Genomic DNA, 16,615 nt, shown 5'->3' with positions numbered 1-16,615 from the left:
CTTCATGGGGACCCAAGTTCAGGGCACTACGCATATGAAAAGACATTGGACAAAGCAATGAGACTATGCTACTGGCCACATATGGCAAGGGACATTCTCGCCTTCTGTCAGACATGTCTCGCCTGCCAGACACGTCGGTCCCCAGTCCCACGCTATCAGGCGCCCTTGATACCTATCCAGCCAACACGTCCTTCCCAGATTGTTGCAGCCGATCTATCTGTGCTGCCCGTGTCAAAATCGGGCCACCGCTATGTGCTGGTAGTAATGGACCTTTTCTCTCGTTTTGTGAACCTTTTCCCATTGAGGGATCAGACAGCACAGTCGGTTGCGAAGTGCATCTTTGAACAATATATCCGTCAACATGGGGCCCCAGAGTCTCTGCTGTCAGATCAGGGCAGGCAGTTCGAGTCTGAGTTGGTAAAAACCCTCTGTGAGTTCCTGGGGGTGCATAAACTCAGGACAACGGCATACCACCCTCAATGTGATGGAGCTGGGGAGCGGTTCAACCGCACAATGAAAAATGAACTGGCAAAGCTACTCTTTGAAAAAGGGAGTGACTGGGATGAGCACCTGCATCAGGTGGAGTTGGCGTATAATACAACAACCCATGCAGTAACCGGCTTCACACCATTCTTCTCGCTACACGGCCGGGAGGCAAATCTTCCTTTGGATATTCTGCTTCAGGGCCGCCCTGCACCACCACGGCTACTCTCCCATGACTCCCCAGCACAGTATGCCGACTCAGTGAAAAAGAGGCTCTCTGAGGCTTTCCGGACAGTGGCCAAATCAAATGCTACGGCTAAACAATCACAAAAACAGTACTATGACAGACACTTGAGATACTCCCCTTATGAGAAGGGAGACTTGGTTTGGGTTAGTGACCCTGCCCGTGACAATAAGTTGGCCCCACTGTGGACTGGCCCGTATAAGGTGTTGCGTCCATGTCGTGCTCCAGATGGGCACCCCCCTGTGACCTTTGAGGTAGTGGCCCCGTCAGACCCACGGGCCAACCCGAGAGTTCTACACTACAACCGCCTGAAACGATACTGTGCTCCTACCTCACCCTCCCAACATGGGGAGGAGCCGTCAGTGCCTCTGCAAGCCCCTGCGACCACAGCCCCGGCAGTTCCACCATTGACCGCATTGGCAGGCTTCCTGCCTCCTCCTCTTCCTCCGGCCTTTTCCTCAATGGGCCAGGAGCGAGTCCCCTTAGCTCCTGATCCAGGCGGTAACATGGTGCTACCAGATTCCCCGCGTGGTTCCATAACTGGCCCAGCTCCACTCCCCCCCCCCCCATATATATTATAGATAGATATTATACTAGATATTTTTTTAATAAACATGAGTGCACAGTGCAAACAACAAAACACTAGAATTATGTTGTTCAACACAGAACTTGAATGAATTTCTCATTATCACGCGCTCTCACACACACGCACGCACACACAGCAGAAATCACTCAAGGGCATGTTAGAAATCAAATGTGTATATGTATCATTTATAAGACATTTACAGTATATAAGGCTCATACAGCTACCATGTTTCATACAGTATGTACTGCAAATCACAGTTCTCATACACAGTACACTTCATCACAGTTACAGATAAGATAACCATAGTCAGAATGCAGGTTCGATGAAAACACAGAGGCAGTGTTGGATAGGTCACACAGCACAAAATTAAAACTTAGTCTTTTGGAGTACCTACCAGGGAAGTTCATCTACTGTGGATGGTTTCTATTCTGACACATGGAATATTACTTGTTCTATTACTCATATTCCTCTTTTTAGAGTCCGAATTTGCACCTCGTCCCATTTTGTCCATAGCCTATGCAATATTGTTTCAAGTTTAAAATGACTACACATGTACACTGTGTGCATATATGTTCAAATATACGATATATTTAAATATTTGATTCTGCTGCTATTAATAGTTAACACACACCCTGTCAAATCTTCTACTAGGTTTTACTGTATGTGGTTTTAAATGATAAGAAGACAGACTTTTTACTTTCATTTGTATAAAGTAACTAGAAAAAGAAAGCTACTTATTTCTGATCATGACAATGGCCTAAAAGTAATAAAACAATTGAGATTGTGTGTAAAGTTTTGACATCTACTGTGTACAGTATACAATACAGTATTACTACAGCATGTGAAATGTTCCCTCAACGTTTGAAAAAGATGTCTACATGTATGTATCTATCTATCTATCTATCTATCTATCATCCATCTATACAGCCTATCAAGATTAAAATATATTCGTATAACATATTTGAAGATATGTGCACAAACACGTGTGGCATTTCCTAAAAATATATGTCAATATATGATAATTCTGTATGTGTGCACTATAACGGCTCATCTCCACTGCCACTTCACAGTCTGAATACACGAGAAGACGTTAAAGGAAAAATCCACCCTCTGATACTTTTACTTACTTATACTGTTATTTATCATCAATCTGTGATGTTCATGCATTCCAGGAGTTATTTTTCTGCTTCAGTGAGTAATTTCCTACATTTCCCAGCATGCCTTTCAACAACCACCCAGAGTGTTTTTAAGTGTTTTAGGGTGGATTTTTCCTTTAACTCACTAGTTGCCTTGTACCACAGAGGAAGTCCGGCGTAATTATTAGTCCAGTGATTGGTCTCTCCTCCTGCCATTCACTGACAGGGTCAGGGTCCTACTGGTTAATAATCCATGATTATCATTATCATTATGGATCCTCATTAGATGATCGGAGCAGCTTCTTTGATCCAGCACTTTCACAGTCGCCTCACCAACCCGCAACCCAAAGCCCCACATTTGCCTCAGACAAACATATAAAATAACCTACAAAAAACGACTTAAAAAAGGCTCAGAGAGTCGGGGTAATGGTAAAAAGAAAGCACAGTAGAATTTGGCCTCATTGCTTTTGTTTTTGATTGTCTTGAGTTTGGCTTGCTAGTCAGGATTTGGAGATTTTGGGGGTGGGGGTGGGGGGGGGTTAGGAGAAGTCCCACACGGCCTCGGTGGGGTCGACGACAGCTGGCGTCGGGGCGTGGCACGAAGGAGTGGGGGGGCAGGATATCGGGGGGTCCTCGGGGCTGGTGAGGGGCACTGCCGGGTACATGAGGCTGAGGAAGGAGTCTCTGGTGTGTCTCTTCACCTGTCACACAACAGCAGAATTCACAGTGATTCATATTAGTTCTCACATTTCTGATATCGCTGCATGTATTCTGCCTAGTCAAGTCAAGTTTATTTGTATAGCCCTAATTCACAAGCATGTCCCAGAGGGCTTCACAGAAAATATGTTCCCCCACATCTGTCTTAGTAAAGCCATTATTTACTACATGACAAAAGCACTGGACAGTGGAAAACAATGTGACAAGTAAGTGATTATGGCTCAATGGCTGCAGAGCTCCACTGAGAAGAACATGGATCACAGCTGAGTGAGACCCACCTGCTTGAAGAAGGCATGAGTGAGCAGTGCAGATGCTGACGGTCTATGGAAGACAAAAGCAGGACACATGCGCGCGCGCGCGCACACACACACACACACACACACACACACACACACACACACACACACACACATACACAATGAGGCTTACTCCCACATTATCAGTCGTTTCAAAATAAGTGTCGTCCTTTGGATCATTTCATCAATTTTGGAGAAACGATGCATCATTGCGTCATTATTGCTTTCCATTTTGAAAACTACACTGCTTGGCCCAAGTGTGGCGGAGTGGCGCTACAGTTATAACTTATAGCTAGCCCTAATTCATGTAATTTTTATCTCTTATCTTGCTTGGTTTTGCATATAGAGTACCATAGGGATGATGTATTTTTGTAGGCTTACCCAGAAGTCCCTGCACTTCCTGGTTCTTAAAGGGATAGTTCAGACTTTTTGACGTCGGGTTGTATGAGTTACTTATCGATAGTTAGTGGGCTACCCACAGTAGATTGCATCCAGCGCGCTGCCACGGTGGATGTGGAGTCGAGCAGCTCTGACAGGGAAACAGCGCTCTCTGCTTCTGTGACTGGGGTTACGAGCAAAAACATAATTTACCCACCTAAAAGGAGGCTCACCTAAACAAATCAATGTCAGTGTGCATGTACACTATATTTTGTCAATTTTCATCGATTTACTTTGCCGTCAAAAAACAGCCAACGTCAGCGTCGACTTGGAGCCTTGCCGACGGCAGCGAGACCTATAGCGAGTCCCCAGCAAATGAGTAAACAAGATGGCCACAGGCTACAGTACATAGGCTTCCAAATGGCAGTCGAAAAAACAGGTAGGCTTCGTCCATATTATTTACTGTGGATGGTGTGAACATGTCTGACCTGCGCTCGGGCTGCTGCTGCAGACACAGCTGCACCAGGTTGTGCAGGGTGGCGGAGTGGTTCTTGGGCCCCGGGCTCTGGGGGCGGTCGGCGGGGGGCGCAGTGGCGCTGTGCGTCATGCTGCCGGTGGCCACGCTCTCCCCAATGCCTGAGTCCACGCCCGACCGCGACACCTTCAGGCCCCCCAGCTCGCCCAGGGGGAAGGGAGCCACGTCCAGCAGGCAGCAGTGCGAGCCGCGCAGCTTCTGAAGCAGCATCTGAACAGGGGGAGTGAGAGACTGCTGGTGAGACAGACAGTCTGTCACATTCAATGCCCCTGCACTTTCTAGTGTCCTGGCCCACATTTGTTTAAGTCGCGGGCGTCGCAGCCGGTGTGATCCCGTGGCGAGATGTCCTCTAGTTTCAATGTGTTTTATTTACCTGAGTTGGAGGCATGTCCTGGAAAGGCACCCTGCCACTGACCAGCTCACAGGCCACGATGCCCAAACTGTAGATATCCGACTTCACTCCGTAACCATGGAGATCCTGCCGGGAGTGACAACATGGAGAGAGGAGAGAGGCGTTACTGACATGTGCCAACTGTTGAGCTAAGTAGGAAATAATAATACACATGCTAACAGGGTTACACGCTCAATCGGACCAAAATGTTGCATTCAAATCAATAGACCCTTTTCACCGGGGCCATTTTGTGTCGAAATGGCCCCGGTGAAACACAGGTGCAAGCAAAACACTAATGAGGGTTTCCAACTTCCATGATTGGAATTTGGAAACCCTCTGAGTTTACCCTGCCTTTTCGACACAAAATGGCCCCGGTGAAAAGGGTCTATTCAAGAGTGGCGCTGACCTGTCGCAGCAGTTCTGGGCTGAGCCAGGGCAGCAGGGCGGGGCTGTGGTGGGGCATGTCAAACACCGCCCTCACCCTCTTGCCCTCCCGCATCATACTGTAAACACTGTGCAGCCCTGAGAGGTAGACGCGCCCCTCCCCCGACAGCAGGATATGACTGGCCTTCACCCCCCTGAGAGGAGGGGGCAGAGAGGAGTGGAAGAGGTGGGAGACGGAGAAAGTCAAAATGGCAAAAACGTTGGCAGATTCGTAACATCTTCCATCTCGTATCGCCCCACTGACCGGTGGACGTAGCCCATCTGGTGGAGGTATTCCAGCGCCTTCAGCGCACCGTACAGCAGGTACGCTATGAGGGATTCACTCATTCCATCCGGGAAATATGTTCTCAGTAGGGTGTCTGCTGAGCCTGGAGACAAGAGGAAAGATGTTCTCAGTAGGGTGTCTCCTGAGCCTGGAGACAAGAGGTGAGGAGATACAGGAGCAGGTAACTCTCTCACTCTCTCACATGGAAAAGTGGCAGTGATTTACATTAGCGTTGCAACACTTGCAAAGGATAAAGTGTAAATAAACGGACTAGGAGAGGTGTGTGTGTGTGTGTGTGTGTGTGTGTGTGTGTGTGTGCGTGTGCGTGCACGAGAGAAAGAGAGAGAGAGAGTAGGAGTATTCATGAAAGAGAGAAAGATATACCTCCCTATCCCGCACTGGCCTTAGGCGCAAAAACTGGCGTTAAACACAAAAAAACGCGCCTTGCGCCTGCCTCGGCAAGATAGCTTCATGGTTTTAGGCCCCGAAATGCGCTTTACGCCGAAGAGGCGTGGCGCAGGGCCAGAATAGGCCAGAATGGGCGTTTTGGCCTTAAATACCGCCCTAATGCTATTTTCCGCCCTGGCGTTAATTCAGCTTCAGCGTTTTCAAAACCAGGCCTTATTCAGTGTGCCGCAGATATTACTGTGCGTATTTACGCACAGCTCTCCTCTGCCGATCTCACACTCTCTCCCCCTCTCTCTCTCACACCCTCTCTCTCACGCATCAGACAGGCACAAAGACCGATGGAAAAAAAGTTGTTATACCGTACGTAGTATAACAACATGACAGTTTTTTTTATAACATGACAGTTTTGAGCCCCTGTCATTCAGAGGCTGTTGAATCATCCTACCTGTGCAGTGGGGGAGAAGAAAAGGCGAGAGAAAACGATATCATTCTGCCCAAACAAATATTCACTGCGCTGGCTCGACCCCTACCAAAGCCACACATGTGAAATCTCCCAGCATGCATTGAGGCTAATACATTTCGACAATAAATAGCAACCAAATCAGCCTAAATAGGCTAAGTGGTAGATATAAATAATATTTCTGTTAACACAACATGCAGGACAAAATAAAACATTAAAATCAAAACACAACCCTATGTGAAACATGTAATCCAGGTGGTATATATATCCGTCGAAGCAGATATATAGCTGGAGAGCTATCAGCCCGCACACTCACCGGATAATTTAAAGTCTTAGGTGCACGGCACAAGAGTTTCTTGAAGCAAATAGAGAAGGAGCCAGCACTCAGAAAGTCCTTTTGAGGGTTTTTATTCCTGTTGCACCACAACGTACGCGTTTCAGCGATAGCCTTCGTCAGCGTTGTCATATTGTATATATATCCGTCGCAAATACAACGTGATGTAGATGAGTAACACGGTTGTACTGTGATGTCCGCTCCAACAAGACTTAACTTACTTCACACATACTTTTTCCAATAAAAACACATTTATGCCATGACTTTACATAATGTAGGCTATATTTATGTCGCATCATTTAGCCTGTGCGCCTGTGCTGTGATGTGCAGCGGGGGAGAAGAAAAGAGAGAAAACGATATAATTCTGCCCAAACTGACATCCAGGGATAGGCTATATTTTTCTAGTCGATGCATTTAGAACATTCTTTTCACTTTGATCTTGCTATAGTGTGGCGTATTTACATGCTTGCAGTATTTAAACTGCAGTGAGATTGGTTTGAGATTACATTAGTGATGTAAGCTAGCAGAGCCCTAGTTGGCAACAAAGTGAAATGTAGGACTACACGATATGCCCAAAAAATCATATTGCGATTGTAGTGAGAGGTTTTAGTGGTGTAGGAGCCATATAAGCATTTAATGGCTAAAGCCATGTAAGACCATGAGTAAGTAGGTCTTTGCATATTCATGGTCTTGGGTTTGTGGGCACACTGCATTGGCACTGGGGTGGTGGGAGTGTCACTGTGGGTGTGTGCTCTGAATCTTCAAGTAATTGCACTCACCTGGTACACGGGAGTTTTGTTTGGTTATTGGGGTAGGGTGAGTCACGGGAGGATAGTTTCTGTTGACCGCTTCGCTTATGGATTATACGTCTGAGTTTACTGCCTATTAATCCTCTCTCTCTATTTTTGCATGGCGATTGGAAGCAGCTGTCTATTGGATTCAGTTGTGCAGCTTTTGATATAAATAAAGAGTGTTAAAACGGGGCCTTGGAAGTGGACGTGAATCATTTGTGCGCGTCACAGACTTTCTCCTGTGCTTAGCCTGCCGTGGCTTAATGACTTTTTTTGTGATCACCATTAGCCGCAATAAGTGGGAATGGCCATTTTTATTAAAAAAGAATTGAGAGAAATAAAATAAAATTGTTTTACTGAATTTTTACTGAGATCTGTACCAAACAAGCATGTTCCCTTACGTCTGGAGAATATAATTTGTTTGCCGGGACATCTCATGCAGCACCACAATGCTTCATTTAATAATATGTTGTGACACATTTTTCCTTTATCAAATAATTACAGGCTCCTGCGATTTGGATATTGCACTTAGCCATATTGCGATTTCGATTTCGTTTCGATTAATTGTGCAGCCCTAAAATGTTCATCTTTCTAACAAATCGAGGTAAATTTCAGACTTGATAGCAGTGTCCTGTCTTGTCTGAGGTGAAATGCAAATGAACTAGAGTCATTATGATCTAATAATGTTTCATGTCCTCTTTAAGGAATGGAGAAAAAGAATCAAACATCAAAAAAGGCCATGGAGTGGCTGACCGTAGGCCATGAGCGGTGTCAGCACCCACAGCTGGCAACAGGAGCTGAAAACCAGGCGCGAGGTGAGCAGGTTACGGTGACGGAACAGCCTGGACAACAGCACCTCGTTCTGGGGACAAGACAAAAACACATACCTCTATCAGCCTGGATGGATAACAGCTTTTTGTTTGATGTGAGGAATGACGAGAAAGTAAATGTGACTTGTTGGGAAGCGGCTCACCATGAGCTGCAGCAGCTCCTCCTCTGTGCACTCGTCCAGGTTGGTGTGCTTGACTGCCACCAGCTGGCCGGAGGGGGTGTGGCGCGCCATGCTCACCTGGCTCAAGTTATTGAAGCCCCTGCCTGGGGGACACACAACAAGAGGGCGTGGGGTTTAATTTACCACATGCAGCTCCATTAGGAGTTTAAATTCCAATCTTAGTGATGTTAGTATTTCTTCAGGGGTTAACTACTTTTGATCATGTTAAGATAGAGTTCCACAGATGTGTGTTTTTTTGCTGATAATTGAAGCCAGCACCAGTAGCCAATAAGTTGGGCTGATATTCAATATCTTTGACCATTGTCATGCCAAACAAAACATACAAATTATACACTCTCCACTGAGAAACATGATACTACTGTACTACTAATCACTAATATTAACCATGGATACTTATGGATTTACATATTACAATTTTTATTTTATTTGACTATGAATCACTTTTGCAGATCCACTATAAAAAGTGATTTCACTGTGATATCACTTGACTGCTGTTATAGCTTGACTGAAGTGTAATGCTGTGGTGTTCTCACCCAGCTCAGCCAGCAGCTGGTAGTGGGCTGGCTGGGCTGACAGGCCCGTGATGTCATCGCCACCCGCGGGCCCTGGCAGAGTGTATTCAGAGATGTCGGAGCTCTGCTGGGACACATGCACAGTCGTACACACACGCATGCACGTACGCACACACGCACACACACACACACACACACACACACACACACACACACACACACACACACACACACACACACACACACACACACACACACACACACACACACACGGCATACATGTAACTGTAAGACTATGCAGAATTGAAAGCTGTCACATCATATAATGTCATTCAAACACAGACACACACATTTTAAAGGGGCATTAAGTAATCTTGAACCTATATTGCCCTCTATTGGCCACCAGTAGGAATTACAACAACATTGATAGAACTCTTTTTTCCTCACACAGCCCCTTGAGCTATGGTGGCCTATAATTGGCATTCACAATGGAGAGGAATACGCTAGCTAATTAGAGCAGAGATCCAACAGAAATGTCTGATAAAGACGGAATATACTGGATAATAATACAGCTTTGTCATTTATCTTTATCACTTGAGGACGAGGGTTTTTACCCTTCATAGCTGAAATGTTTATAGGTGGATTGGAATCCTGAATAGAGTATGGTCAGAAAATGCATTTTGAAAGCCAAAAATCTCAGCACCTGGTGGAATAATGGCCATGTCATTGGTATTGATCAACAACCCTATCAATCACTCATCATAGATATTAAGATCATTTTGTGCTAGAGGACAGTAAAGCTTACTTATTGCCCCTTTGATACTGCACCTTGCTGCATACCTCATACACCCCTTTACCCCATAACAACACGCTAACCTCCTCCTACCTCCACAGAGCCAACATGTGCAGATGACACTGGGTTTCGTCTTTGCGCCAGACAGAGGTCAAAACCCCATTGTTGTGGTGAGGTAATGCGTGAGGTGACGATGGCGGCTGGGCGCGGAAGGGGGGGGCAGGCGGCAGTGTGACGCTGAGCTGAGCAAAGGGAGAGGGGGAGGGGTGTGCTTGCCAGAGGTAGTGATGCAGATACATTTGGACATTGGGATGGAGGAGAGAGGATTTTTGGTTCTCACTGCAGCATGTGACTGCTGGCTTGTCTGATGCAGTTGCTTTTGAAAACTGGCCTGCAGATGGATGTAGCTTTGTTTGCAGGGCATTGAGATGCCATTACTATTAGTGGAAGTACAGTAATAGCTTTGCACCTTTCACATGTATCACAAGAACCAACATTGTATATGTATAAAAATCTATATATAAAATTGAGTATGTGGACTCTGTTTGTTTCAAGTTCTGTGTTCGGCCACAGCTCTACCGTTGTATGTGTGATCGGGCTGAAACTTTCAGGGTGTGGAAAGGGTGACCTGACGGAGCCGGATTTTTAAATTGGGCTAACTAATGATGTGATGTCATCATCAGTGATTATGTCATCAGCGATGATGTCAAAAGTGGCGTGCACACACACACACACACACACACACACACACACACACACACACACACACACACACACACACACACACACACACACACAAAGAAGCATTGTGACAAGACTGATCAGTGATGTCACACACATACAAGGAGGTATTGTGACAAGACTGAATTCAGCGATGTCACACACATACAAGGAGGCATTGTGACAAGACTGACCAGTGATGTCAGGGGGGCACACACACACACACACACGCACACACACACACACACACACAAACACACAGATGATGTCATCAGGGATATCATAATGGGACGCACGCACACACACGCACACACACAGACACACACACACACACACACACACACACAGAGGCATTGTGACATTACTGATGCAACAACATTTAGTGAGCAACACACACACACAACCCGCACAACATGTACAGTTGTTCCAGAATACTTTGTAATTATTATTATTATTATTATTATCACATTAAAGTCGAACTGAACCCGTAGTGGCGCGTGGGTCGGAGTCCGTTTCAGACTGAAAACATAACTTGTCTGAGATGACAGGTTGAGAGGCGGGTCATAGTAGCATGTCGATGATTTTATTTGACAATTCTGGGGACTGGATTGGGCTTTTGCCAATCCTGGCGTGTTCCACCCCCAAATCGAGTGGGATTCAGCGTGTTGTGGCGCTCTCTTTGGGAAGAGCGTGGTGACACGAGGTTTAGTGGCTGAGTGGAGCTCAGCGAGCCGCAGGCAGCCAGCTGCCGGAGCGGAGAGTGCAGCCCGTCGGCCTGGAATCTCCGATGTGCGACCCCTGACAACCAGGCTCTCAGGCGCGCGCCATTATCGCTATTGCGGTAAATACAATATTCCTGGAATGCGAGGTTTAACGAGCCAGTTACATTTGTTTGCATTCTTAGGCATTACCGTTTTATTACCGTCTTTATTGTGTATATCAACATACAATTGGCCAAGTTAGTAGTTTATGGGATAGGAATTCTGCCAGATGACAGGCACTAGGCGCCATTTTCTCCTTCATTTGGAAGAGAAAATTATCCTGAAATGAAGATTTGATTGACAGCTGCCATGTCGTGATATGATTGGTTGAAATGGGGTAGAAATTTGATAGTACTAGGTGATGTCAGCAAACTGTAGATTACTGTTATGAATGAAATCTTGAAAAATGAACTTTTGATGTGAAAAAGTGTGGAAAAACTAAAGAAATTTGATTTTTGTGATTTCTTTTGGGCATACATTATTAAATATGTGCACTGCATAGCCAGGTATTTGAACTAAAAGAAAAGAAAAGTAATTTTTGGGTTTAGCTCAACTTTAAAGGTGAATTGATAATCATTATAGTTAGAATATATCATGAGACATTAAAACTCTCCAGTGAAATCCATACCAATTAAAGTATTTTAGGTGGATTATGGGCAATGCTTTAACTGCTACCAATAGCTTTGATTGCTGCAGTGTTGTTCTATTGGCTATCGTCATGGTCAGCAGACTGGTGGTGGCAGCTCGATTGTAAACACAACTCAAAGACAGCTGTTCACCAGCTCCAGATGGATGATAAAAGGATGCAGTGTGTTTGTGTCAGTAACAATATGATGGAGGAGTATCAATGTGTCACGGTGAGATTACCCTAAACGGCGATGGAATTTGATACAAACACCTCCTGAGAGCCAGGCCCTTGGGTGAAGGTTGCCAAGCCTCTGATCTTACCCCCCCCCCCCCCCCCCCCCCCCCCCCCTTCCATCATCCCTCCCTTCCCAACAGACAGTGGCTTTGGCCATGGCTTGGCTGCCTACTGACCAGGAACTGGTGGCTGGTGTCCTCATAGCGCTCCTCCAGGCCCACGGGCTCGACCTGAGTATGGGAGATGCAGGAACAGTCCTGAGGGAAGGGGGGGGGGAGAGAGGTGAGACATGCTGCTCCAAAAGGAAAAGGACAGTGGAGGTGGAGGAGATGGAAGGAAGGAAGATGGGAGCAAGCATTGAGGAAATACATGGGCTATGAAGGAAGGCAAGCACTGGGATTCTCCCCCCTAGACAAGGCATTGTATCGGAAGTGCTGCATAGAGTAGACAGAGAATTACAGTGATGATAACAAGACAATGAAGAGGCAGCTTTTGACTGGAGCTTTGACTGACAATTAGCACTCCATGCATGTGACCATTACACCCTCACAGCTGGACCTGGTTGTAATTTATTTGGCACATTCCACCACAGGCAACCCCTACACATTACTCCCTCCCCCCCTGGTGTAAACCTAGCTCACCGTTCAGCAACACAAGAGGCACAACACAAAATCGCATCACAGCCTTACCAAGAAAGACATGGAGTCCTTTTGGCGACGGTAAAACGACACGTTTTGGCATTTATCCGCTCACAGGCTGCAGGCGGAGACCGATGGCGATGGAGACAGGAGTGCAGTAGAGACACAGACAGTGTCATATGAGACATGGTGTATATGCCCCCCCCACACACACACAGTAGAAAGCAGCAGCATCCAATCCATTCACAACCTCCAGCCTTGCACAGCTTACCTGGCTGCATGGACACACCGCGTCATTGGCAAGCGAGCGAGCTGCAATTCACCAGAGGAGATCCCGTGCAGTCCAGTTAATGACGTTGACATTGGAGGAGAAATATACGGTATACCGGTCTATCTATCCACAGCCTAGTGGCTAATACGGCTGTAAATCAATCAATCTGGTCTGGAGCTATTAATAGTTTGTAACTAAATCAATTATCTTATTTCTTTATTCAGTGGCGCGATTATTTAACGTTAAATGCCAATGTGAATAGTGCAGCATTTCTCTTAGCATTTTAATGCTCGTTGGTCTGTAAAGGGCCCCACAATGTATAGCGTTAACCTCAAATTAAATTCCACCTCAAGGTTAGATTAATATTACAGCCATTTCTGCATAATAGACCGCAATTTACTGAAATCGGCAGTTTAGCATGACAGCCGACAAAGTAAGTTTGATCTGTTTTATGACAAAGCAATAATATGTTAATTTTTAACTCGAGCAGAAAAGAAGAAGAAAATAACGATTACACAAACAATTTAGCTACCTCGCCTGTTTCCACGCGGACGTACAGTAGCTATAGCCTCGTTGACACACTGAACTAACGCTAGCCAAAACATTATGGTAACGTTAGATTGAAGCTTGAAAATGTAATGTAACCTTTAACATTGGAGTTGCAAACTGCCAGCCTACCTTCTCCCCAAGCAGCTCTGCTCCGCTACGACGTAAACAAGTTGAAGAAGAGTCTGAATAGAGTTATGTTTTAAACGTCACATTGTTTTCTTTTTGTATTCAAATGTAGCATGTGCGAACAAGTATTCAGTTTAATTGTTAATATCGAACAGCTTGATAAACCAAAGTAAATCTTGACATGACTTTTAATTTGACACAGATATATAGCGCGTGATTACAACGTCACTCACCGCCGCACATTGATGACGCGTGTAACTATTTGCCCCAACAGTTTGCCCAAAGGCCGAGAAGCCCCTGACTGCAGTACGCGGATCGGGGAGTGGCTCAACGTTTGACTCCGCCCACTCAAAGTAAAACTCAGCTCTTTCTTCTTCTATCAGATCTTCGGCAGTGTGCACGCTTCTAGGCGTATTACTGCCCTCCTCAGGATAAAGTTCATAGTGACTCTTTTTACAGTGTTTATCATGTACCCACAAAACTACCGTACTCTAATATATCTGTAAAAATCCTGTTGAACAAGATCGTATTTTTATGACATTGTCTGGAAATTCCTGCTTATCAAACTGAACCAACAAACAGTGCTGTGATTCCTTTCTCTGCCCATTGAATAAATCTATTATCACTTGCAGCTGGCTTAAAGTCTGGGTCAAAGCTCAGCCACCTCAATATTATTTATTTCTGAATTTTAAGTTGTTTCACTAGACGAAACCAGGTATCTATAGAAAACCTAACCCATCGACTCTGAATATCACTGTGTTTAGCAGCTAGTTGGGGATCCTAGCAGACTTTGTATAGGTTTATCCATCAGTGACTGACTACAACACATTATTATTGTAATGTTCTGTGTAGGTGTTGGGATATTTTTTACCTAATATTCGATATTCTTGTCTCATCTTGTGAATTAAATAATGGGAACACGTTTACATTTTCATGAGCCCTCAAAACTTCACACACAACTTCTTACTGAAGTTCAGCTCCCACTGAACTTGAAACCTGTGTAACTAGGGCCAGCTGAATTGGAACAGTGAAGTGAAATCAATGCATTTGATAGACAGAAATTCCTATATTTTTACTTGTTAAATGTTTTCTTTTTACTAAGTCCATTATTTTATCCATGCTGCCTATATTTAAAAAAATATATACCATAGCATTTCCACAAGTGAGTGACACATGTTAAATTTGTGTACACTCAATTATATCAGCTACATTAAGGAGATCAGAGACTGAAGTGATGTATGTGCCATTGACACTTGAACACGCTTTATTCCTGTCGGTGTCAAAAACAGTAAGTGTTCTGTACACTCTACACTCTATTCCTTTATTCCAAAAGCAGCAGACACCCGCATTCGCCTTGTGTCTATAATTTCTACACAAAATTCTTCGTAATCTTCCTGCAGACTGAAATGGAACATGAACGGTTCCCTTAGTTCAGTCTCCTCTTCATCCAGGCCATCAGACATCTGTCGCAGTTCCACCACTGCCCTCAAGCGATCTTCCTTGTCCATGGTGATGACTTGGGGAAGGGAACGTTTTCCCTTGAATGTTTTTGTGCCACACCACCTTGCTGCCTCAATGGTGTCCCTAAGCAGAGCATCCTCCTAATCAAAAATAAAGAAAACCAGGTTGGAGAAGGCAGAAAACAGTGAAATAAGAAAAGCCCACAACAGGCAACATACCCCGTTCCCTGTTCCCAGTTCTGGCAAGTTCTCAGTTTCTTCTAGAAAGGAAACAGATTGTGGTTCTTATAGGCACAATAACAATGCAAGATGTAAAAAAAAGATCATTAGCTGATTTGAAGTATACTGGTTTAATGAAAATGGAAAAATGACTGCAAAACCAGCTCTGTGACATCCCACATCTACAACCTTGATGGATGTGTATGGGTGTTGCTGGCCCAATAAATGATTTCTCAACTGCAAACACACCATGTTTAACATCAACACACTGACAGGCCAAAAATCTGTCCTTAGACACTGTCTCAAAGTGGTGGGTATGCTTTCTCTTGTAGTGTGTTTTAAAGTTTTTTCTGTTTAACTTCACTGTGCAATGAGGACAAGTGAATTTCTTTTGTTGACTGGCTTTAGAATACTCTGCGGGGGCCAATGGGGGCTTTGTGGGGGCCTCTGGATGTTGAGCGGGGACCAATGGGGGCTGTGTGGGAGCCTCTGGATGCTGAGCGGAGGCCTCTGGATGCTGAGCAGGGGCCTCTGGATGCTGAGCGGGGGCCAATGGGGGCTGTGTGGGGGCCACAGAGTGCTGCATGGGTGCCATGGAAGCTGCGATGCGCCATGGGAGCTGGTGTATTTGTAAATGCCTTGCAAATTGCATTCTATTTATAATTGTTGCTGCACAATAGCAGCAATGAAAATGTGTTGCCGTCCGACAACTTAGGCCACACTTGATCATTGTGAATTCTGTAAGAGAGGAATGAAGGGAACAAGATTCATACTTGTGAAAAAATAGTATATAATATATATAATAAGTAATTAATTTGTGTAATATGTAAGTTCCGCACCTTTGTGTTTCACTGTGGAATGGCCTTTTATATGGTTGTCAACCATATGCTTTTCTCCCGTGTACTTACAGAAGGGACAGTGGACAAGTTCACTGTCCCTGCATTTAGTAATTTCAGTGACCTCACCATCTATGATAATAGAAAGGTGTCTCTTATATCAGAGGGGAAAAGAATAGACAAAAGGCACAGCAATTAAAATCCACAAGACAAAATTAAATAATTTTTCATCTCAACAACAAATGTTGGCCCAGACCGGCCCAAAACAAATGATCAGATTTTTTTATATATAGCTTACTGTTATTTACCATTTAATTGTTATTTCATATCCTGATCTTCTGTTTTACTCAACAAACGCAAGCAACAACAAACACAAGCAACACAATAT

At 44.9% G+C, this 16,615-nt stretch overlaps 1 protein-coding gene across 2 annotated transcripts; it reads right to left on the bottom strand.

Annotated features, from left to right (window-relative positions):
• Positions 1 to 1,493: 1,493 nt before the first annotated feature.
• On the bottom strand, positions 1,494 to 13,876 carry stradb (STE20 related adaptor beta). Of its 2 annotated transcripts, none has more exons than XM_083633304.1 (12): positions 13,716 to 13,876; positions 12,818 to 12,884; positions 12,305 to 12,385; positions 9,014 to 9,116; positions 8,442 to 8,563; positions 8,222 to 8,330; positions 5,455 to 5,578; positions 5,173 to 5,344; positions 4,749 to 4,853; positions 4,329 to 4,585; positions 3,445 to 3,487; positions 1,494 to 3,150 (listed from the first exon to the last, which is right to left on the bottom strand). In XM_083633304.1, exons 2-12 carry the CDS (start codon positions 12,827 to 12,829, stop codon positions 2,989 to 2,991), a joined length of 1,290 nt encoding a protein of 429 aa, XP_083489430.1. In that variant the 5' UTR covers positions 12,830 to 12,884; positions 13,716 to 13,876; the 3' UTR covers positions 1,494 to 2,988. The 2 variants fall into 2 exon arrangements, with proteins under 2 accessions (XP_083489430.1, XP_083489429.1); XM_083633303.1 differs by lacking the exon at positions 13,716 to 13,876 and adding an exon at positions 13,038 to 13,155.
• Positions 13,877 to 16,615: the final 2,739 nt, after the last annotated feature.

This window comes from Poromitra crassiceps (genome assembly GCF_964638095.1).
Source record: "Poromitra crassiceps genome assembly, chromosome: 3".
Classification (NCBI taxonomy): Eukaryota; Metazoa; Chordata; class Actinopteri; order Beryciformes; family Melamphaidae; genus Poromitra; species Poromitra crassiceps.
The sequence above is the reverse complement of the archived record's forward strand: the minus strand, read 5'-3'. Positions and strand labels throughout refer to the sequence as shown.